The 24185-nt window shown below is 40.7% G+C and overlaps 1 protein-coding gene across 4 annotated transcripts in view; it reads left to right on the plus strand.

The window, feature by feature from the left end:
- Window positions 1-24185, plus strand: part of PCDH15 (protocadherin related 15) — a 3978145-nt gene that overhangs the window by 3513373 nt on the left and 440587 nt on the right. For all 4 annotated transcript variants that reach the window (XM_069611238.1, XM_069611242.1, XM_069611241.1 and 1 more), the window contains one exon: window positions 16335-16462. In XM_069611238.1, the coding sequence (XP_069467339.1) occupies window positions 16335-16462 (128 nt within the window). The remainder of the gene's footprint in view (window positions 1-16334; window positions 16463-24185) is intronic.

The raw sequence follows: 24185 nt of genomic DNA on the forward strand, positions 1-24185 counted from the left end.
ATCTGAACGAGAGTACCACCAGCAACCCCATACACGTGTTTCACCCTTGTTGGGGATCATCAGTGAGGTGAAGCTGATGCCTCTCTAAGCACAGTGAGAGGGAGACCACGTCTGGTTGCCCCCAGGAGACCTAGGGTTACCAATCCCAGGTTCCTTAATAAATAGTTTTACAAAGGTAGCGGGCGCCCCTCTCTCGCAAGAACAGACATGATAACCTGTTCAGTGGTTATTAACCACTTGAGAGTTCGCAGCCACTGCTTTTACTCACTGTGCCTTTCACAGATTGGAAATATCCATTTGCATATCAGTCTTTGTCCTGCCCAGGGGCAGTCCAGCACCGAAATACAATGGCAATTCCAATCTGAACGAGAGTACCACCAGCAACCCCATACACGTGTTTCACCCTTGTTGGGGATCATCAGTGAGGTGAAGCTGATGCCTCTCTAAGCACAGTGAGAGGGAGACCACGTCTGGTTGCCCCCAGGAGACCTAGGGTTACCAATCCGAGGTTCCTTAACAAATAGTTTTACAAAGGTAGCGGGCGCCCCTCTCTCGCAAGAACAGACATGATAACCTGTTCAGTGGTTATTAACCACTTGAGAGTTCGCAGCCACTGCTTTTACTCACTGTGCCTTTCACAGATGGGAAATATCCATTTGCATATCAGTCTTTGTCCTGCCCAGGGGCAGTCCAGCACCGAAATACAATGGCAATTCCAATCTGAACGAGAGTACCACCAGCAACCCCATACACGTGTTTCACCCTTGTTGGGGATCATCAGTGAGGTGAAGCTGATGCCTCTCTAAGCACAGTGAGAGGGAGACCACGTCTGGTTGCCCCCAGGAGACCTAGGGTTACCAATCCCAGGTTCCTTAACAAATAGTTTTACAAAGGTAGCGGGCGCCCCTCTCTCGCAAGAACAGACATGATAACAGACATGATAACCTGTTCAGTGGTTATTAACAACTTGAGAGTTCGCAGCCACTGCTTTTACTCACTGTGCCTTTCACAGATGGGAAATATCCATTTGCATATCATCTTTGTCCTGCCCAGGGGCAGTCCAGCACCGAAATACAATGGCAATTCCAATCTGAACGAGAGTACCACCAGCAACCCCATACACGTGTTTCACCCTTGTTGGGGATCATCAGTGAGGTGAAGCTGATGCCTCTCTAAGCACAGTGAGAGGGAGACCACGTCTGGTTGCCCCCAGGAGACCTAGGGTTACCAATCCCAGGTTCCTTAACAAATAGTTTTACAAAGGTAGCGGGCGCCCCTCTCTCGCAAGAACAGACATGATAACCTGTTCAGTGGTTATTAACCACTTGAGAGTTCGCAGCCACTGCTTTTACTCACTGTGCCTTTCACAGATGGGAAATATCCATTTGCATATCAGTCTTTGTCCTGCCCAGGGGCAGTCCAGCACCGAAATACAATGGCAATTCCAATCTGAACGAGAGTACCACCAGCAACCCCATACACGTGTTTCACCCTTGTTGGGGATCATCAGTGAGGTGAAGCTGATGCCTCTCTAAGCACAGTGAGAGGGAGACCATGTCTGGTTGCCCCCAGGAGACCTAGGGTTACCAATCCCAGGTTCCTTAACAAATAGTTTTACAAACTCCCTGCTCACTGTGCTTAGAGAGGCTCAGCTTCACCTCACTGATGATGCCCAACAAGGCTGAAACACGTGTATGGGGTTGCTGATGGTACTCTTGTTCAGAGAAGAATTGCCATAGCATTTCGGTGCTGGACTGCCCTTGTGGGCGGGACAAAGACTGATATGCAAATGGATATTTCCCATCTGTGAAGGTACAGTGAGCAAAAAGCAATGGCTGCGAACTCTCAATGTGGTTAATAACCACTGAACAGGTTATCATGCCTTGTTCTTTCGAGAGAGGGGCGCCTGCTACCTTTTTTGTATTTATGAAAGGAACTTGGGGTTGGTCACTCTAGGTTACCTGGGGGCAACCAGACGTGGACTCCCTGCTCACTGTGCTTAGAGAGGCTCAGCTTCACCTCACTGATGATGCCCAACAAGGCTGAAACACGTGTATGGGGTTGCTGATGGTACTCTTGTTCAGAGAAGAATTGCCATAGCATTTCGGTGCTGGACTGCCCTTGTGGGCGGGACAAAGACTGATATGCAAATGGATATTTCCCATCTGTGAAGGTACAGTGAGCAAAAAGCAATGGCTGCGAACTCTCAATGTGGTTAATAACCACTGAACAGGTTATCATGCCTTGTTCTTTCGAGAGAGGGGCGCCTGCTAACTTTTTTGTATTTATAATTTACTTTACAATTCTCTCATCTAGGGACACATCGTTTAATTCTCCTGAATGTAGCTTACAATTCTCCTTTGCAATTCTCAATTTCCTTTACAATTCTCTCATCTAGGGACACATCGTTTACATTTTTCAACTATCTCCTTCTTAGCATGTAGCAATTAAGACATAAGGATAAAACGTGTATTAGGTTCTCTGGCTTCAACATTCCTGAGGGCAAAAACCATCACGCGTGTCAAGTCCAGACCATTTTTTCGCATGTACTATTATGGAGAGATTCCCAGCCTCAATTTTCTCATCTAGGGACACATCGTTTATTCCAGATTCTATTCCAGACAACAACGCATCTTAATGTCAAAACAAACCTGAAGATTTGGCTTGGCATAAGCTGCTCTTAGAGGCTCAATATCCACTCATTCACAGTAATGCATCTTCAATTCCCCTAAATACTCCTTCTAAATGGAAGTTGGATGTTTCCATGCATGATGTAGCCTAAGTCTCAAACACCAGGTTTTTATGTTGTAGAGCAAGGAGAATGCCTATGCATGCCTCAGCCCTCTTGCTTTATCGAGGTGTACTGTATATACTGAGAAGAATTGCTTTGTCCAAATCCTGATCTCCAGGATTAAGAGGTTTATGGCTGAAGCACCATAAATTGTCCAGATTCCCAACTACCAGGGATGCAACGTTATTTATCACTTTATATTCTTCCACTACAATCTGGTGAATGTATCCCCACAAATCGTTCCCATAAGTAGCAACTGTTACCACCTTCAACTCTGGCCTTTGCACTGGTGCTGTTAATTAAGTAGCTCCTATTTGATCATGGAAGCAAAGAACCACCCCCCTACCAGTGCCAAACAAAGAGAAATGTTTCATATTCTGAGCACTACAGGTTCATGTGGAGTCAAAACTAATACTCATGCAATTAAACCAGGGGATTGTCACGATAGTCTCACTTATCCGGAGTCATACATGTTTTCTAGCCCCCATCGTCATAATCTTTGTTTTTGTGACGCTCATAATGGGGCCTGTTGGGTGTCTTGACCCACATTCAACTTATTATGCTGCCACATTTGGTGCGGTGGGCTTAGAAAATCCAAGATGGCGGAAAAGCCCACATTTATGCCAGAATACAGGAAAACCGCGCAGTTTTGCGCACACCAAAATGGTCGCCTGACCTACCACCCACCAGTGCGAGTGTGATGGGCCAGAAGCGCCATGAGTGAAACGTGGTGCCAAAAAAAAAAAGCAGTGCCTGTTAGCTCAAAAAGCACTTTGAAATCACCTTTGTTTCTCTGAAATACAAGCTAAAAATGCCTATTTTAAACATTGTAAGATATTCAAAAATCTCACTGAACACCAGCAGACATTTGGCAGAATGTAGTCCTGTGTGCATACAAAATCAGGAAAGTTGAAGAGCCCAAAACAATGTTTATAACAAAACTGGCTGAGCTGTGGATGTCAGCAGCTTAACTGAAATTGGATTTAAAACCACTAAATCGAAATGTTTAAAATAAATGAGTGACCTACTTTTGAGTGTCACATAGGTTGCAACTGTTTAAAGGTCATAGTTTTGAACTTAGAATCAGCGTTCTAGCTGCATGTGTAAAACTTGTAAGTTTGATTTGAATGAAGAAAACTGGGAACAAAAGTGACATTTGGCTGAAGCCTGGCTTGAAGAGATTGAATTCTGCCTGGCAACTACCCCCAACATGAGTTGAAATTTGCCCAGCCACTGCATTCGCAGGCCTGGCTGCCTTCTGCTGTTCCCACCAAAAGGAGATTACACCTCTCTGACTGAATCAGGGGAGGAGCACCTGGGAGCAGGGAAACGGAACAATGAGCTTTCCTTGGCTCAGGCAAATGTTAAATTAGGGGGGGTCGTAAATGGCTTCCTCTTGGAAGAAACAGGGAGGAGCAGTGCCTCTGTGAGCAACCTGAGTTGGAGGAAGTGGTCAAACCAGAAATTCCACCATGTGCTTTGGGAAACTACACCCCTCTGGGCCAGAGCATAATTTTAATAAGATGGATAGTTCATAGTACGGACTTGTCAAAATTATATAATTAATATCATTATTCTGGTGATTTTTCTGTGCACATTTTAAGAGGTGTTAGGATTCTGTGGTATGTTCTGGGGGATAGTAGTGGAAAATAAGGTATTACTCCGAATGTCTGTATGTTAAAAATCTGACACTTAATCATCTGATGGCCATATTCCTTGTGCATGTTTGTGTAAATTCTGGAAAAGTTTAGAGGTTGTGTTTTTGATGTAAAGGGCAGAATTCTGTCATAAGTGGACACGACATCTTACAAAGACAGGGATCAGATGGTTTGGTGCTACAGAAAATATGTGAACTGGACATGTAATATTAGAAAAATGGTACATAGATAAATATGTATTTGGATCAAAAATAGATTTGTGTGCAAATTGGCAAGGGGAGTGTTCTTTCTGTATGCCATAAAATTGATACCTGATTACGCCCCATTCCTTCCCCCAATCAAGGGAGAGAGGAGAGCTTGGCCAATGATAAGTTGTGATGGTCAGGCTTAGTTATGCTCACGCACACACCCATTTTCAAAACACATAAAAAGAGACTGCTTTGGACAGGCAACACACTCACTTTCCATTTTCTTGTGAAGCATTTTGCCGGACGACTTCAAGATACAGAACTCAACTCCAGATAGATCCAGAACCAAGCCAGAACTTAAAGCAGAGAGGTCTAACCCAAACAGCTGAACTCTTCTCAGCGGGCCTCAGCATCCAGCAAACCTAATCAAACTATTCAACAGCCGGGCAAGCTGTTTGATTCTGGCCTAGAACCCTGTGCCAGTACCCAGAAAACAGTGCTGTATCCAGAATCCACTTGATCCAGACCAGCAGAACTAGAGACCCAGACCAGACCGCAGTGCCGCTAGCAGACCCAGACCGGATCGCTGTGAGCAGAACCGGTACAAAAAAACATCCATGGCGAGAGAACCGCAGCCAACCTGATCAGATCTTGCTGGTCTAGTTAAAATTTATAGTGTGAGTACTCAGCTAGAAATGTGCCAGAACCAATCTCTTAGTCTAAAATAATCTGATTCAAACCATTTTAACCTGTCCAGAACTGCATCATAGAATCGTGTGTCCCTTCTCCGATTTTAAACCTGTACAAGTGTCATTTTGCCATTTTGAATCATTATTTCATTTCTGAAAAACTCTTCACAAAATCGTCCGTAGCTAAGAATCTAAGCTTTCCAACAAGCCCTAAACCGACTTTCCGTAATCACACTGGACGCATTCGGAAAAATTGCCGCGAATTGTCAATTTGCTCAATTTCGTTTTCTGTCAAAATAGCTGCTTTGGCTTGCATTGCTGAAATTCGTTTTCAACCTGATAATCCCTTATTAATCATTGTTAGGCTGACCTGAACTAATTCAAAGTAGCTAGCACCTACCCTGAATCTCCTATCGGGAATTAAAATCATTTTTAGCATATTTTTCCCTTCTTTGCATACCACATTTAAAAGTACTTTTGCCTGTGTTTAAAACCATCCCTGTTTCTCTAAACGTGCTAGGGGGGAACTGAAATTCGTATTGTATTGTGATTGTATACCTGAAAACTGTGTACTTTACTTCCATCTCCTTATATTTCATAGGGGGGGAGTGAATTGCCACCAGGGGAAAAGGAAACATATTATCTCGTTGAAACCATCTCAGTTTATTCTTGTACTGCCTTTTTATTCATCATTGCATTTCCTTGAAATAATAAAAGTATTCTCAGCTACCTTATCTTTTCTATACTAACTCCTAAGTAATTAAATAAGCGTACCATTGTAATATTATCCATTGTTGATCACTGTCATATTCTTAAGTGTGCTATCAAATATTAATTTATTCATAAAAGTGTGATATATATATATATATATATATATATATATATATTGTTTAATTTTCAATAAATCTTTTAAATTGCAAAACAAACCTACTTCTTGGCTCAGTGAGGTCAGGGGGAATTCAATGAGAGGGGCATTATATAAGGGTTTATCATCCAGAGTATAACTTGTCATAAAAATATATAAATAAGGGTTTCCCTTGGAAATCCCAGACTAGGCACTGACTTAGTTGGAGTACTGTATTGAAGTCACTTAACAGGCCCTTTGTTTGGAAAATGCCTGGAAGATCTCAATTTGTTGCATTATTTGTGCACGCCAGGAGCACCACAGCATCTGCATAAAGCATGATTGCAACTCTAGAGCCTACCACCACATTTTGGGAGAGTCAACTTTACCATCAGAAACAGGCCTTTAAGTCAGTTAAAAATACATTAAAAAAGAGTTGGGGCAAGAAACCATCCCTGCTGTATACCCTGACAAATGACATGATAAATCCCTCTATAAACTCCCCATTCTGTCCAAACCTTACTTGCCCAGCAGTTTTCCATTGTAATCGCTGGGGAGCTGCAGGTGCTCAAGATCCATATCCACTTTCCTATGTGTATCGCACAAATGAGAGTGGTCACAGAGTAAAGTGTCTTTTAAATCATTAAAGACCTACAACAATTGACCCTAAAAAGGTTAACTCACTGCTTATAAAATAACATCAGACGTATCCCTGCTCAATTGTGCAAGCCCCTCATCTAAATCCACCTTGGGCTGACACTATCCTTTCAACCCAACCGCAGCAAAATTGAGCCTAAGCAAGCATGCCTTTCCAAACTCTTTGAGCACTACATCAATTCGGAAGACTGATTTAAATTGATCAGTATTAGATCAATCTCCCTTCTTAAAAATGGCAGTACCTGTGTGGTTCTTCCACTTTCTTCACAACAGATGACGCATGGTGGGAGTCAAATAGTTCAAATCTACTCCTGTTCCACTTCCCTGCAAATTATCTCGGAGCGCAGTTCTTTCATCCATCCGTGCATTCTTTGCTTTGGGCCTCTGGGAAATGTATTGGGTTCATATTGGTCTCAAAGCACCAACTTGTGGATTGGACAGAGCTATTTTATATAATGACATAAATATATGACATTTGCCACTGTTACTTAAAGCTCAATCTCTAAACGGCCTACTCTACACACCCACATCCTCAAGACGTTTAATACAGCGTAGACTTGTCAAAAAATGTATGGCTGCCACTTCAGTACACGCACGGTGCAAAAACACTGGGATTTTCATGTGTGTCGATGAAATTCACCTAGCCTCCTCAAATTGTGACTTTTGAAAGCATTCCAAGATCTAGCTGCCGGCCCATTGTAAGGCACACTTTCATAACTTCACTTCTGTTCTGTTCTAATCGCGTTCCAGTTGTCCTCCATAGAAGTCAGGTGAATCTTAAAAACACCTTTTAAAATGTACACATATTTTAATGAACTCACCAAAGTAACTAGGAAGCTAGATAGCTGGCCATGCAGATCTCATACACTGTGGAGCACGCACAAACTACATTCGGAAATACAATGTTTTTTAATGTGAGACTTTGAATCAAGCTGCATATGTCTTTGAAACGTGCCTATGCCACCTAAGCTCTAGCTAGTTCACACCCTTTTTTATCTTTATGAAAGAATGTAAAACCTTTTTTTAACATCTCCCACTCACGAACACTTATCGATATACTGGGAATTCTGTTCACTGATAGTTTTCATCTTACTGCTTCTATCCACTAGTCCTGGTTTCCTTTCCTGAGGCTCGGCAGATGAGATTCTCCCAACACATGGCTTCCAGATGCCTGAGTGGTATGTCTTTGCTGGTATGCTGCAGTGTTTATCCCCTGGTCATTCTGATACTCCTGTTAGCCTAATAACATGCTAGTGTGTCTTATCACCTAGTAGAATGTTACACCACACATGAGAACTGGTTTGAAACGCACCACAATATATTTACATGGTGGAACATTCTGGAATCTGTGTTTGTTTTATTCAGCAGGAATGAACAGGTTGCTACATAGTCCCTTTGTTTATGAACAGTGGCTTTATTTTTTATTTCATTTTTATATATGTTACTTTGCTATTATTATTTCCATTGTTTATTATCATATTCTCTATGTGGCCAATGCCTGGTCCATACAGAATGAAATATCTCTCTCTCTCTCTCTCTCTCTCCCCCGCTCAGCAATGACTGCTTTATGCAATTTACAATACCCATAAATTGTTACATATATAAATTGCAATTCATTAAATTAAGGTGAGTTTCTGTGCTAGGGAACCTTGAACATAATTCGTTTTTTGAGTTGATGTTTACTGTGATAATTGAAAAGTATACACATATTGTCTGCTGGTTTGTATAACACAGACATGCTCTGCAATTTTGAGCAGAACATTAAAATAAACAGGGCTGAAAACCATGGAAAAAATGACTTGTTTGTGCAAGGCTTGTACTTTCAGAACATCTGACTTTTAATTACATATATTTAAAAAACGGCCACAGATTTTGAAATTTGACACTCTTACATAGCTTATGACCCATCCCTAAACTTGGCATTAGAAGTCTCTAACGTGGTGGGTGCACGGCCCTTTTAGGTGGGTGTTCTGTAACTATTCTTTGGTTATAGGTAAACCCCTTCTTTTTGCGACATGTCGACTTGTAATGATTTTTGGTTTGACAAAACTGATACACATTGGGTGTTGTAGACATTTTTAGAAGATACAGACATTGCCCCAAACGTTTAATGGTTTCAATTGTACCCCTTTTAGGGAGTGAGGGGTTATACTCGAGCTCAATTTAAATAATTGTTGATTTTAGGGTTATTCCCGAGACTGTATTACAGAACGTTGTATCATTTAAATACTCTCTTTCATGGTATTTGAACTGGAGAAGGAAACTTGGATGTTTCAAATATGTCTAAATGCATTTGCCTTACATGAATTTGCACTAAGGCAACGTTTGTCTGGGTGCAAATGCAATGCAGAATTCTTCTTTCAGTCTTTAGATACCGATGATATAATAAGGTCAAAGATTGCTACTACATTGTTTCTGTTTCTCTAAGGACTGAAGCAAAGAATATTTTCCTTCCCATACATTTGCTCAAGATCTGGGGAGTAAATTGTAAATGTGTTGTGATTGGGATTAAATAAACGGGTTTATAAACTGAAATGCTGATGGGGCCATCACGTAAAAGAAGAAATTAAACAATAACAAGTCAATTGGACCAATTAAACATGTTTGGGACATGCAATGCACTCGATTGTGTTGAAAAGCAGAATGTCTGGTCTGATGCTGTGTATGGTATAGGGTCATTCATGTGTTGTTGATAACTAAGATGTTGTTGCATTGATATGTCATTGCGACGAACAATGTTTTTGCAATAGTGACTTTAGCATAGATGTTCAACACATTGTAAAGCATTGTTTGTTTGTTTGTTTATTATTTGTAATGTGCAATCCATACTCTAGGGTAACGGTGCACAGCATTTACAAGAGATTGCGAGGCTTAGTTACAACAAAAGAACAAAATACAACAAAATATACAAATGTGCAAACGGGCATCATTAGGTGCAATAAAGATGAGTCTGAGAGGATTAGGCGGCTAGCTGTAGTGGGGGGCCTACGTTTTCAGCCATGAGATGACCTTCGCTCGGAAGTTCTGATAGTGCAGGTCCTTTCTGAAGGGTGGTGGAAGGGAGTTCCACAGTTGTGCTGCTTTGACTGGGAAACTGTTACCGCCTATGGTGGAGCGTTTAAAGTTTGGGACAGAGGGGCAGTCTTTATATGGTATTCTTGTTGGTCTCAGAGAGGTCTGTCTATGGAATCTGTCGATGAGATAGATAGGGGCATCATTGTTGAGTGATTTGTGTGTAAGCGAGGCAGTCTTGAGGAGGATTTTGTTGTTGACAGTGAGCCAGTTACTCTGTTGACTATGTTGACATTGAAATGGGTGAAGAGTTTTTGTATAAATCGCTGCTCCATTTTTGAAAATTGGCACCATTTCAGCCGTTCCCCAACTCTGATTGTTTATATTAAGGTAATGGCATTGAACATTATTGCAGTGAGGAATGGGATTCAAATCTTTGGTTGACTCTGAAACAAATATACTGGCCTCTTACTGCTCAAGGTGCTTGTCCTGGGTGTTGTGAGAATAGGGCCGTTACTATCTCAGTTTCTAGGAATATTAAAGGTGTCCTCACTCAGCATGTCCAAGGCCCCAAAATAAGTATCAGCAGAAGCTGCTCCTACGTCACACCACCATGTGTTGGTACTAATTTAGCATTGTGATGCATATGCTGTATACATGGTAAAGGTGTATGTTGAGAAAGTGATACTGTTCCACAATACTGATGTGGTTTGCCCTCTCAATCAGAATAGAAAACCAAACGATCAATCATTTGTTTTCTCTGTGAAGTACTTGTTGAGTTATTTTATTTTCCTGATATCTATCATAAAGTCACGTGTTACAGGTATAGCATGTCCAGGCTAGGTCAGAGACACTGGAGTATGGCTAAAATGGTAGACTTGCAGAGGCTATTGTCACATGGGTTGTTCATTCTGAAAACCATTCTGAACATTTCTTTCCTGAGGCACACTAGCCCAGTCCTACATCAGAAGTCTTGAACATTTCAGGTTATCTTCTTCCTATTAGATTTAAATATGCATATATACTCATTTGTAGGGAACTTTGCAAAACCTTTTCCATCTTCCCTTAGAGTGTCACAATGGTGATGCCAGTATGTCTAGCCTTAACCAATGTTAGGTCTTTAAAAGAGCTTTCCCTCGTATGTCCTTCCACTACCTTTTAGTATGGTGACTGCCCTCACCTCTGCTCAACGTGAACTTGTAACCAGTGTCTACTGTGTTTCTCACAGAAGTCCATAAATGTTACAATTAGTACAAAATGAGTATTTCCATAGTCTCATCTCGTAGTATGACATGACTAAACACTATTCACTCCAAGGACAACTGTTATTAACAAGATTAAACAAAAGGTGCTATGTCTCTTGTATTGTATTATATGGGGTATTTGTAGAGCGCACAAAGACCGCACAGTATCAAGGCAGTATGAGTGAGACATAGGATGATGAGATTAGACTGAGTATCAGACTTTCTATGTATGGCTTACTCTCTTTGTTCTGGGGTAATTATCAATGTTTTATCCCGATGGGTTTACCATTATCTTCTAACCTCAAGCACTAAGTTACAACTTCATGATTAATCGAATGGGTGGTAGATGTTTTCCTTCTCTGAAATTCCAATCATGTGCTTCTACACATACATAAAAACACAATCCAATCATAATTTCATAAAATGTTGGTAGTTCATCTAAAAAAAAAAACTCTGTCATACATGGTTGTCTGCATAGAACGTTGAAGACTGTGGATGTGCACATGTGATCACACATAAACACCCCGTTAAATTGACACATTCTCAAAAAGATAGAAGATTCTACAAGGTGGCACACTCATCAACTATACAGACATTATAATTACAACTCAAACACTCTAAAAGATGTGCCTGAATTGATCAATTTATATTGTACCCTTAAATGTCATGCAAGTGTGTGGAGGTTCTTCGAGCCTGTGGTTTTTAACAATCAGAACTCCCACATATGGTGTCTAATGGTACAAGGTTGAACGAGCTTCATGCTCTCAAAGGTTGATTGCATTATATGTTGATGTTCACATGAGCAAATGAAAACTCTAAACCTGAAAATTCACAGTTTTAGGAAAAGATATTCATAGAATCGTCTGACGACAAGGAAATATTCAGAATGTTGTAGTCAGTTTTGTTGTTGCGATATGAGGAGCTTGTTTTGAACATTTGGAAGACTGAGTATGTCTTGTTTCTTTCCTCATGAAAATTATAGTTAGAATGCTGGCAGCATGTGCTGTTAATTTGCAAGAAAATTGAAAATGTTTCCATGATGAGTTGGTTAGTAAAACATTAAACTGTGTGGACTTCCTCCACACCACTCATTGATATAAAAAGAATACAGCGACAAACTGAAAATTTTGAAATGATCGAACTATAGAGATTCACGGTTTAGCAATTAAAGCAAGACTATTTGAGTTTCAAATGTTCTGAACAATGTTATTCTACATAGTATTTTGAAAGTAAACTATCAATGACAAAGCATTCACTTTTTATAATCATATTGATAAATTGTGAACTAGTACAAAAACCCTGTGCCTTTAAAATAAATCTTTGGAACTATTCGAAACCAGGCTTAAACAAGACCCTCTAACCAGTGAAGTCGCATTTGTGTACTCTGTTCTTCCGATCTAAGTCACCTTTCTTGTGTGATCTCGGAGGTGAAGCAAATGTATGTTGTAAATTGGGCTAGGAGAATAGCTCAGGGCAGCGCCCTTGTCATGGAAACAAGACGATGCTGAGTTACATGGGTTTGATACATGGTCCCTCGCGTAGAGGCTGGATGCAGTTACTACCAGATTGCATAAAAAATCATCAGCATGCATGACATAAGGTTACTACATTTTCTCTATGTACTTACACATTACTCCTTCACTACATCCCGTTCTAACCAATACAACAATGTAACTATGTAAGGCATCCCTCTAAGGCACTTCTTTTGCTATCTGTAGTTGTGGTTATGGACACAACTTGACAACAAAATACAAATAAAGAATCTTAACATTTTAGGTTTGATATTAAAAATATTTCTATCTTGCTGTGTCTCATGTCTGCAAACTTTGTCACTAGTTGTAGATAGATATATGTGTTTTAGTGCTGTGACTGTTTCTGCAAGGCAGTGGGCATTATGAACAATACATTCCCTTTGATTTGTGTATGTGGGTAATTGTATATCTAGTGAGATAAAAAATGATGTGTGGGTTATGTAAGAAAGATGATTGAGTGTGATAGAATATGCAGCTAAGATGATTGAGTGTGACTGAATATGCAGCTAATTAATCCTTACCAGTGAGAACACAATTCCATGAAAGCCAAAGAAGCAATGAGTTAGAATATTCAAGTTTAAAAACTGGAATAAAGTACATTAAACATGTTCTACAGAAATGTCAGACAAGTCCATTGTTCAGTGTTGAGAAGATGATATCTTGTGGAAATTCAAAACCTAAATTGAACGTTTTGAAAGTTAAGTCCATGTTCTTCAGGTATGCTAAATGTTACTGGAAAAGCCAAAATAGTTTTTAGTAGAAAAATGGAGGTCAGAGAAATGTATACATTCATCTTAAACTGACTGCATCTAGGGCTATGTAATGAGTTATTGTGCTGGCATGGGTCACTTACACAATGGCCCTCGAAGGTAGAGAACGGATGGTCACCAAAGAATATTATATCACCACTATTTAGGTAAAATGGGCTTTGCATTAAAAGATACGATAGTGGAGTCCATGGAAGAGTGTCGCAAGAGAATGGAAAAAATGCCCTACGAAGAATTTCTGGTAAATATGAACTGCAGTATAATTTGGATGGTGCTGGGATAATCCGATTGTCACATTACAGAATGGTTATGTACTTCCAGATCTGGTCAGTTTATCCCAAAACATCTCACGGCTAAAAAAACTAACTTCAGCTCACACTGCTGCACACATTAAAAACTGGTCTTCCACCCTCGAGATACTCCAAGCATTATTCATATCACGTTTAGATGGAGGAAGCACCGTCTTCTCAGGCATTGGTGCCACAGCATTTATGTAACTCAAAGTAGTGAAAGAGTCCATTGCCCGATAAATAACTGGTGTAAGGAAATTAGACCCAAACTCTCCCAGTCGCCAAAGCATTTATTGGCTGCTTTTTCAAACTCAGTTGAGCTCGGTGAAGCAGTTTTTGAGTTGGCATAGCCTTGAAAATTATTGTGGTGCCTTTAAAAATGATCTAACTGACTAGATATCCCTTCCTGAGACCCATCTTAATTCCAGAAGCTGCAACATCCCTAGGCTTGCAGATAAACAAACCCAGGAAAGGAAAGAGCAGGAAACAGTCCACCTCTGGTTACCCGCTAATTCAGAACACCATCTCATTGGCTACCCAAATAAATACAACTCTGTTAATGTTCAGGAAAGAACGAAAGACATTCCTGTTCATAGAGTTATTCAAGGAGCATCTGGAACATTGCGGTACCTAAACCTAGCCGGATAGAAAGATTACAACACAGAAGAATTGGTTGAATTTGTCAAATTTATTTTAACCAACTTGTAGAGATTCCTAGAGCACATGCTTGGGAGGACACACAGTTTTTTATTTGGTGGGCAAGTTTGTAAGATTAAATGCAGAGTGTGAGTGTGCATAAACTAACTTGAAAAGAATGATATTTGTAGAGGCAAACGCATCACATATCAGATCCGAATGCTTGTCTGAATGTTTGCCGAGATGATCTAGCGCCTCATTAATTGCACCATCGTTCTGAGCAACGACAGTGTTTCATATATGTTCATAGAAGCTCTACTTCCTGTTTAAGTTTAGTTCTGTTGCACAATATGAAAGGGGTTGCGTATACGAGCTTCAGCAAGACCCAAGGCAGTCAGATTGATATTACACTCAGCATTTCCAAGGGCGAAAAATGCATCTACAAATCTCTCATCAAATGATCCCCATGTTCTACATCTCATTCATTGCACATATTTATATTATTAAATTAATTGAAATGTTCTTTGTTAGAAAGTAACAAGTTTGGAATATAAAACATGAAGCAAACAATTGCAAAACGCATATTTCAGACCCCAAAACGCACTTAGCACCAACTATACACTAACACAATATGCCCTAAACTCGAAATCAGTAAATACATATGTGCAACAAATATGTCTTTTCACATTTCCAATATCACACTCCCAAACATACCTTTATTTGCATAAAGGTATATTTCAAACTAGGCGACAGCTCTGCATCAATCTTGGAACCACACGTTATTCAATATTATACACAGACCATTTTACCACCTAGTCAACATTGTATTTCTATTTCTATTAGCCATGTTTGAAGGCACAACAACCCCAAAGGGTTTCCAAGCGCTCAGCTGACAGTGCTCTAAAAAATCAGACAACAGAAATTAAGCCCTAGAAAAATATGCATCAAAATGAAAGGAGTTTTTATCGGTTTTCTGAAAAGGAAAATAGTTGGGATTTCTGTAATGTGTAAAAGAAGTCTTACATGCAACATGAAATATACTCATACTTCATTTACTTCATCTGTAAGTACTTGCCATCCTGATCGATCTCCCTTCATCGACTCAGTTATTCAGGTCGAACATATTTTCAGTTTTAAATGATTTGCTTTGGTGCAAACATGTCATCCATGTGCCGAAGTACAAAGTGGCAACATAATTAATCAGTACCCCACAAAGCTGGACTTGATAACAAATCTGCATAGAAGTGAATATTATATGCATTTTTATGTATTTATTGTTTAAAGCACAGACCAAGCTATAGGGCATCAGAACGCTGTACACGGCTTGGGTACCCAGAGTTTGGGCATATCTGACCACTTTCCACTCTTGAGTAAGTGTGGCTGTCTGTACCATACAACCCCTGGAGTGAGGACGCCATTCTTAATTGTGGCTGTTGCTAATGAACTTCTGAGATGGCAGATATCTCTCCTCCTCAATGTCCCCCCACTGCAGCATTGTGTGCATCCTGCAACTAACCAATCAGATTGATGCGAAAGCCACAATAGATGGTGTTGCAATAATGCGACCCAGAAGGACCCTTGCCACTGTGCCTCCATCCTAAGTTGAAATCATCTATATATTATTTTCTCATGAGTCAATTGACAGATACAGCAAAACAGGAGGACTGTGAGAAGGTGTCTATTCTCTTCCCAGTGCTTTATTCCGGTTAGAGTATAGCTATAATGCCATTGTGGACCTATGTATAGCTTTATGAGTTAAAAGGAGGATGTACATTGGACCTATTGCCTGCAGTTGTATGTTATGTACTGATAGTTGTGGTGTGTTTTTGCATGTGTGCAGTAAGGGATGCTTGCTAGCTAGACAGTCCATGATACAACCTGCAACTCATATATTTGAATGGTAAAGCTTTTCCTTTAATCAACATTTTAATTCTGATGTTTTCTTTTTTTTTTTTTTTGCTGTAGGGCACTGAGAATGAACTCGTTATCCCAATTTGACTCACAATAATATTGTTCTTTGTCTTAGGTAACACCGCAATAGTGTATGTCGAAGTGCTGGATGCAAATGACCACCCGCCTGTGTTTGCCAAGAAAGTTTACTTGGGTGGAGTGTCCGAAGATGCGCGGATGTTTTCTTCGGTGCTCAAAGTTACGGTAAGAAGAGCCACTTTTAATCACAGTCATGGTGCATAATACACCATTAGATGAATGTATGTTAATGTCTCGCAAATTGTTCGGAAAATGTTATGGCTACATAAACATGCAATGCTTGTGCATGTTAATGGCCTGGGGTTTACATACAATGCTGGATTATCCGCAAGTAGTGCTGGAAATCACAGAGGTATATTTCAGTGAGTGGGATGGCAATTAGCAAGCATGTCTGAAAACGCATGGTTGTATTACAGGCTTGTATGGAATTGCAGCAAAAGGCCAGCCAGATAAAATAGAATGTGAAGTGCGAATCATGCTGAATAGGTCGTCTTGTAGTCATCTCCAGTATTAATCACTGTTATTTTCCTCTCTTGGGTAAATCGTGGAGATAGCGCAGCCCCCGCTCTGGAATATGAACACAGAATTTAAAAAGGGTGGGAGGCAGATGTCAAAAGGGTGCTTTGCTACAAAGGAGCCTCTTCATCTGCTCCTCATCAGCTAGTCAGTCACTCTGCCATTTGCTTCTTATCAGCCTGCTCTGCACTTCATTAGGAGTTCCCTGGTTAAAGAGCACCCTCAGGGAGACTGGCATATATGAATGTGTACGGGTATACTCCCTGGCTGCTACAAGGAGCTTCAGAAGGCATTTCACGAGCTCTGCCTCGTCATTTCATGTGGCTTCTGGGATGGTTCACTTAATTCAGTTTCCACCCTCCTATCTGAAAGAATAAATGCATACTTTCGTCCTAATCTGATTATAATGCTGATTGCATGTGATTAGAATCCAGCATTTGCTATAGTGTACCTGCAAAGGAAGAGGATGTTATATTGGTTGATATGATAGTGAGGGTTCCATGTTATAATATCACCTGAATTCATATTATTGGAAATCATTTTGTTTACTTATAGTGCTATCGCTTCGTTTTGTTTAATCACAGTAATAACACTAAATATTTTTATAGTTATGTAGGTTGAATTAAAAAATAAAAGTTCATTTTAACCTCACCTATTTATTTTTTTAACATAATGGCATCCGTGATATCCTGCAAAGTTATCCAGTGCCCGGGCCCATACGTATACCTCAAGATGCAGTGTTTTCCAGTCCCTTCCCAAAAAAACAGGGTAGATTATATTTCTTAAAGTAATGTGTGCATCCCACAATTTTCCATGTAAAGTTATCAATAAGTACAATCTTTTTCAAACAAAACTCTCTCGATTGTATTTAATAATTTTTCATAGAAACATAACACTTGAACATATATGTGTAGGTTATCCAATATATAACAGTTAGTAACATCTATGTAGGTTATCTAACATATTGCACTTGCACTTAGAAGAATTGTACAGGTATTCTGCGCTTGGAGGAATTGTGTACATCATCCGGTGCATTGCACTTTGAGGAACTGTGTAGGTTATTCCATGGATTACACATGGAACAACTGTGTGGCTGGCCAATGTATTGCACCTAAAACAATTGGGTAGGTTATCCCATGTAACACTCCTACAATTTGAAAGTAGAAGGTAGCCAGTGCATTAGATCTAAGTGCTTCCAGGTTAATGGAGATGTAGCCAGTGCATTGAATCAAGGTGAAGCTAAAATGTAGCCTGTGCATCAAATCTATGGGAAGGTAGAATGTAGCCAGTTCAGTGAGTCTAGGTGAATGTCTAATGTAGCTACCCCACTTAGGCATTCGCTCGAGCATAGCCAATGCATTTAAACCTATCAGACTCCATGCTTACGCAACTTTGGCCTCAGGCGCAGCTGCACTCCTGCACACATACGCCCCCATAGATCAGACTAAACACAAAGCACATCTCTGCCATCAGAATTCAGCTACAATCTGCAACAAAAAACATTGATCTAGCTGGACACATGAGTCCCCAGAACTTGCACACTCTCCTGACCTCCTCCCAGCAGCCATCCACATGCCTGATCATCATGGGTAGCTTAATGGAGCACGGCCAGCCCATTTAACTCCTTATCTTGTCCAAAGGCACACACACATTGTATTCCTCCTGTCAATGTTCCCTTATCTTGGACTTCGGTTCCCAGAGGGTGTTCCCACAACAAGTGCATTGAGGCCATAATAATGGGATAAAGGTGCTATATAAATGAAAAACTACTATTACTAATTTAATTTCATAGTGGATGAAAACACAATACATATCTATCGGATTAGCTTCTTTATTTTAACTAATTGTTCCGTATTTATTATGCTAACTATACAAAATATTTTAAAGTTCAACATTCAGACAACAATTCACTTTAAGGATCGACGTGGAAGAATTGTTCAATTTTGTGACAAACAATGATTGTGATACGTACATTTTGTTGCGTGTAAGGCCTTGCAATGCTCATCCTCGAGAGCCAATACATTTATTTAATAATGCCAATATTTTAGTAATAAGCCTAATTGTTCCCCAAAGAATGTTATAGCTTAAAGTGACATGCGTTTATGTTCAGTAATTCCTGCCTTGTGTTTCACAAATACAGGCTCTATCCATAATATGTATCCTTAGCTAACTGAGTTTGACATCTGGTGACTGTGTAAATGTCTAGATTTCCAGTCTAGTAAGAGTATTGTACAACACAAGATGGCATTAGATGTTCCCATATCCACTGGGTGTTGGGGTGGAGGGTAAGGTGCAAATATACAAGGGAGAAACGCTTCATCTCGGGTGCATCCAACCACATGGCTGAACTCTTTAAAGTCTGCAGGGAACTAGCCAACCATTCCACAGTCTCCTCCTGCCCTCTTCCATCACATGCCCTCTGCAATTCACTGGCCACACACTTTACCACTAAAACTCTGGATATCCTGAGCACCCTTGCTAACTCCCTGGCCAACCTCATTAAACGGCTCCATGATACCCTTGGTATCTCAGAATGGGCACTGGACTGGCTTACCTCCTTCCTAACTGACTGTTCCTCCCAAGTCATTGTGGCCACCTTCTCACCTACTTCCTTTTAGACCTGTGGTGTCCCACAGGGCTAAAACCTCTCCCCTTGGCCCTTCAACACTTACCTTGTTCAGCTAGCACTCATCATTTCCTCCTTCTCAACCAAATTCCAGTGCTTTGCAGATGACAAACAACTCTTTTTGAAACTCCCTGCAGACCCTCTTGCATCTTCCATCATCCCTGACTGCCTATCTGCCATCCAGTCCTGGTGCACATCCATACGATGTCTGCCTCAATGTCAGCAAGACTGAGATAATTCCCATTGGGACCCCTGCTCCCTCTTTTTCCCCACACGTTGCCCATCCTCTATGCTCCTTCCTCAGAGGACCGAAACCTTGCAGTCATTTTAGACTCCTCTCTCTCCTTTGCCAAGAAGTGCTCCAAATAGTTCTTCCTTTTCTCACTTTCCCTCCCAGAAGCTCAAAGTTACCAAGCCTTGGTTCTCTCTTAGCTTAACTACTGCAATAGCCTTATACTGAATGTACCTTCTTCCACTTTACGACCCCTCCAGCTAATCCAGAATAGGGCAGCAAGACTTATCATTGACGTTAAGCCTAAGGACTGCATCTCTCCTGACCTAAAATCCCTTCAATGGCTCCTGATTGCGGCACAGATTTAAATCAAATCCCTCTGCAGGATCCACAAGGCCGTTGGGGGCCTGTGCCCACTCTATCTGCAACTTTCTCTTACTAAAAACTCTCCTTCTAGACCTCTACGGTACTCTGGCATCAACTCTCTGTGTGTAAAGCTTTTTGCTAAACAGAGGGCTAGAGGCCGATCACTTTCTTCAGCTGGCTCCCTCCCCCTCCCCCTGCGTCTTGAGCAGGACTTCCTCAAATTCGAGACGCTCCTCAAGACTTTCCTCTTCATCTTCTACTTCCCTTTGTCCCTCCTCCGCTGATCTCACAGTCGCTGTTATTGGGGGCCAAGGCCCTTCTGTATCCCTCAGGGACCTGGCCTCCCATTCCCAATTGCACCAGCCTCTGTCTACCTCTCAGCACTTGCCTTGGCAACCACCGGCCTTAATCCTGTAGGCTTGCACTTTATTACCCAATGCGGCCCCAGGCCTCATAGCACTTATTTTACTATGCACTTCAACTGCTGCTCACCCATGAGCATGGACATTCCATCGCTTACCCCCACCCCCCACTTCTCTTCTCGCTTCACTTGCACGTTCTGAATACTCACAATGAGTAAGCTCATCTTTATCTTCCACTGTATTCATTGTTTTTCAATCCCATGTTCTCTCCCTGTTGCCCTGTGTGCGCTTTGAAATAGAATTAACTTACAGTATATGTGCCTAATAAATGCACAATAAATAAATTAATTTGGGTAATCTGCCCATCTCTAAGGTAAACAGCAAGCATTGACAAAGTCATCAGGATGACCGTCAGTCTTGGCTGTGAAAGTAAACATCATTCAGGTGAAAGTAGTAATCTGTGATTCACCTAGAAACTGATAGGTAAAGTTGAGGTAGAAAAACAAAACGTGTATTGTCATGAATGTGGTATTGTCCCACCGGTTCCATGTCATTTCATTGCGGGATGATTTTTCACAGGGTTTTTTAACGCAATTTTTTTTTTAATAGAAAAAGGTAATAGAATCTTTATTTTTTGGGGGATTCACCCCCAAAACCCCCATTTTGTAAAAAATTCTATGGGTTTAAAAAAAATGTTCAGTAAAAAAACCAGCGACAAAACATCCCGCGACGAAAGGACGTTGTACCGTCCCACCTGCCCGTGCCCGTGATTTAGTTAAAGAAAACTATTTTTAATTGCAAGTTACTGAGAGTATACATGCAAAAGTGATCATTTCTTGATGATACATTGGGTGGTGTGCAGGGCTAGAAATATATATAATAGCCTATATATATATATGCTTGCTTAGAAAGGGGTGCTTTGCAGGTTGTAAATTGGCAGCAGTGGGTATATTATAATCCTTCCCAATCCCTCCTTCCTCTCTTGTTATAGCAGTCACCAGGGGTTATGACTAATGCAGTTGAATGAGGTATATGGTTTTAGAGTACCAACAGTCACTTACCATTTTAGTTTCACACACTGCTACCTGGCAATATGGACCTCATATGGCTTTAAAAGGTGCCTGTATTAAGATACATATTCCTTCTTGGGCAGTATGAGAGCTAGGCACGTTACAAATATTTCCAAGCATTTCCCACACTAGCAGTGGTTTATGATCCATGGAAAAATCGGGTAACAGCAAATAGCATGGACGACACAGTTTGGACAAAACTTGTACCCATAGAATTTACATTGACTCACTCAGCTGAAGCTTTGCATATTGTTTTGAGTTTCCAGATAGGACCTACTGGGTTCAAAGAGATATCTATATAAACACACGCACGTACAAAGTCAGGGCAGTCATTGGTTAGCATTGCAAGAGAAAGCAGCTCATGCTGGTTATGGAAAGGAGGCACTATTTGGCATACCAAGTTAAACTGAGGAGAACCTGTAAATGTCAATTCTGAATTGAAAATAACGTAGAGGTTTCTGGCTTTAGGTGCTGGTATTGGTGAGGGCCTCAGTGATGGTGGCCAAAATGCATCCGATTAATTGTATTATGTATCCCTCGCATAAATAGAGGCTTTCCAATGTATTAACTATGTTAACTTGCTTCTACATTATTTGTTCAATTGGATATTTGTAGAACTTTGTGTCCAACATGATAAAACATATGTCACAACTTCATACTACACTTGTGTATAGGTGCGTTACAAATGCCATATCATATCAAATCTATTCAATACAATGATTGGACAATGTGGGTTCCCAATTGGCTCACTTGAGTTAATTGATGCTTGATTTTTGAGACATAGGAAGGATCAGACTTGCTTTGCTAGACATGGTTGGCTCTGCCCACTTAATTTTGGCTGGTCCACAGAGACTGACGTAGTAATTGCTGTTGCATGTGTACATTTGACAATCCTGAGAAGTTCCACACAGAGGCCTGTAAAAACAATTAGTGACGTAAAGTAACAGCATAAACTTATTTGCCCACATCATGTTAAGTACTGGTCTCTGTTTCCATGATATGAGTCTGAGGTTTTCCGATGGGTTACCTCCTAACCCAAAGTGGAGGGCCTATTTATTATCCAGGGGTGACTTGCTGTAATAAATGACCACTCCTACCCAGGTAATTGTATGGCAGGGCAGAGGAGGTCTGGCAGAGTAATGTCTCATCTTTTTAACATACTGGGGCTCAGGTTCCTTGTGGAGTAATATGTGTAAAGTTAATGCATAATACCTTTATGCATTCATTTTTACGCTATTCCTCATTTGCATGCATGTGTATGGTAGAGATCGGGCATGGTTCATAGTTGTAATCTGCCTGCTATTTTCCCCAGTAAAAAGAAGGAAGATTTCATAGGAATCGGTTGTAAACGCCTCCTCCCAGGCCTAAATGGCAGGCCGTGCTTACTCAATTTGCACTGCAGAGTGCAATCAAGAAGTGGCAAGGCAATTTCACTTCTACTGTACATCTCACTCTTGCATTCCTTCATAGAAATATTTATGAATATTAAGCTGAGGTGATCTGTTTTCACCTACATGCAAATGTAAATGGTCCCCTTTGCATAATGTACATGGTTTTCAAAAATGGCTTCTGGTATATCCTGTTTAACAAAAGATAACATTAACATACCAGAATGTGCAAATATGTGCAGTCAGTCAACTTTAAATATCAACATAGTCCCAACTGTAAAATTCAAGGCTTGAGTTTTAGTTTTTGCCATGGAAATGTTTCAATTCTTTTTCAATTTCAATATTGTAGATTATTATTTCAATCTCTAGAATGCAGTTTCTGTGGCACTGTTTTGCCATTTTAAAACATTCCTGTTCATACAAAAATACTAGCTCAAAGCACAGAATCAGCAGAGCATGGCAGTTTATAAAGAGCACGGGCTGGATTACTGAAACGTTGCGCAGGTATTTGCACTAGGGCGAAGCTTGCCCTATTTCTAAAAGCACTGAGACATATTACTAAACCATTGCACCATGACAAGTGCAGTTTGGCATGGTAGAAGCACCAGGGCAAAAATTGTCCTAGTGCAGAAATGCAGTGAAAATCTATCTTTTTTGCACTACGGCAATTTTTGCCCTGGTGCTTATAACATGCCAAACTGCACTTGTCACGGTGCAATGGGCTTTTATTATGTCCCAGTGTTTTTAGAAACAGGACACACTTTGCCCTAGTGCTAATACCATGCAACTTTGCACTTGCACAGATGCAAGGTTTCTGCAAATTCTCCGCTGGTGTCTGTCTATCTTTCATATCAGAGGAAACAGGCTGCTGTGACCACACCTTATTACTGCGCCAGAAATGATAGGCTGAATCCAAACAGAGTTGTGTGATAGGGGAGTTCAATTAATTTGCCCTATAGATTACACGCGTCGAGGCAAAATGGTGCTGGCACGCAGCAACGTTATTTGCAGTTGGGATTGATCCCAGTTATTACATCTCCAGCAATGATCATGAGAAAGATTGTTGGATATGCCCTGATTTGAGAAAGGCACCATGCCGAAACACGTGTAATCTATAGGGCAAATTAATTAAACTCCCCTATCACACAACTCTATTTGGATTTAGCCTATATTTTCTGGCGCAGTAATAAGGTGTGGTCACAGCTGCCTGTTTTCTCAGTTTAACAAATGGAGTTGAGGAACTCAAAGTCTCCGCTCTATGACACACCAATGCGACAGTGCATATTTTTGCAATTAACCAGGTCGCGGGTGTACTAAGTGATATCACC

This window comes from Ambystoma mexicanum, chromosome 8 (assembly GCF_040938575.1).
Source record: "Ambystoma mexicanum isolate Mex_15411 chromosome 8, UKY_AmexF1_1, whole genome shotgun sequence".
Classification (NCBI taxonomy): Eukaryota; Metazoa; Chordata; class Amphibia; order Caudata; family Ambystomatidae; genus Ambystoma; species Ambystoma mexicanum.